Here is a 1,337-nt window from a genome sequence, read left to right on the forward strand (position 1 = left end):
GAGGTGAAGATGTTTGTTTTCATGAAAAATAAAAGAGGGAGAAAATTGTTATCAGGGTTTTAATGTGTAATAAGCGGACAGTTTTGAAACATTTTGTTATTCTTGATGCTTAATATGTTCAACGGCACTATAATTTCTCTGTCCAATACTAGCGCTATTAGTCCATTACTCGCCACCATGAATATGAGCAGTATTTCATGGATCATCGTTTAATTGCATGGGAAAAGCAGCAAAGTAACTAAAATTGTTGAAATAAATTTATGACGCAATAGTACTTGTTCATACATAAATAAATGAGGAAAATCAGTGAATGAAATGTGCGTGTGCTTGCCTATGAACAGTACTGTTTTTAGAAGGCTTCGTCTATAGCTAATTGCAGATATTTTTTCTGATATTATTGATTGTGGATTTTTGATGACTATTATCGGAGAAATTGATAACCATTTCCTAAAGAAAAAATGAAATTAAAGTTTGAATTTTACTTTGTCGTGAGAAACCAATTTGTTTGTTTTATTCTTTCATGGAAATATCTCAAATCAAAATTGCCGTCTTTATTATTTTTGTGATTAGATATTAGAAATTAGAAAGATAATATTGCTTACTTTAGAGTTTTATTTCAGGTATGTATACTTTTGAATATAATTAACTTCCATTTTTTTATAATACAGTCGAAAACACTAATTTGTATAATAAAATCTGTATAATGGAAAATGAAAATTAGTTGTCATTACCTGAAATGAATTTTAACCAATGGCGTATTAAATTTATGAAAATAATCGTAAAGAGAAGGGATATTAGCGTTAGGCGCATTTGAAAGAAGGACTTAGATGGCAGACCAGCAGAAGAAGCTAATGATGTAAATCACAGTGAATATTACAAAGAGAATTTTAATACAGAATTGGTATAATTGTTATGAGAAATTCTATATTACTGACAAGCATGAAAACAATGAATAGTAATATTAATTACATGAAAAGCCAATCCCAGGAATGAAAGGTTACTTTGAGATGTATTTCCAGGAATTGTGATTCGTTACTCCTGCATGATGTTGCATCCGTCAAGCATTCGATTTATTACATTTATAGTGCTGCGTCGGCAAATTTCTAAGAAGCGTGTCGAAGCTGTTGACATGCGCGGTAATAAAGATCAAAGTGAATGTTCAGAGTTTGAAGTTATGACAATTGAAATAATTTTTGTTGCTGTTCTACTTTATGCAGCTGCCAGTGTTGCAACACTTAAGCGTTTGATTTATAACTTTGACAGTCAATTATAATGCTATGATCATACAAATTTGAATTAAATTGAAATAATAATTTAGCAATTTTATTCTGAAAGTG

General features: G+C 30.1%; 1 protein-coding gene across 1 annotated transcript; it reads left to right on the forward strand.

Annotated features, from left to right (window-relative positions):
- Positions 1 to 827: 827 nt before the first annotated feature.
- Tsp_12918 (conserved hypothetical protein) lies at positions 828 to 1,273 on the forward strand. The gene is made up of 3 exons (XM_003368916.1): positions 828 to 856; positions 897 to 955; positions 1,020 to 1,273. Exons 1-3 carry the CDS (start codon positions 828 to 830, stop codon positions 1,271 to 1,273), a joined length of 342 nt encoding a protein of 113 aa, XP_003368964.1.
- Positions 1,274 to 1,337: the final 64 nt, after the last annotated feature.

Source organism: Trichinella spiralis (assembly GCF_000181795.1).
Source record: "Trichinella spiralis strain ISS 195 chromosome Unknown Scfld1623, whole genome shotgun sequence".
Classification (NCBI taxonomy): domain Eukaryota; kingdom Metazoa; phylum Nematoda; class Enoplea; order Trichinellida; family Trichinellidae; genus Trichinella; species Trichinella spiralis.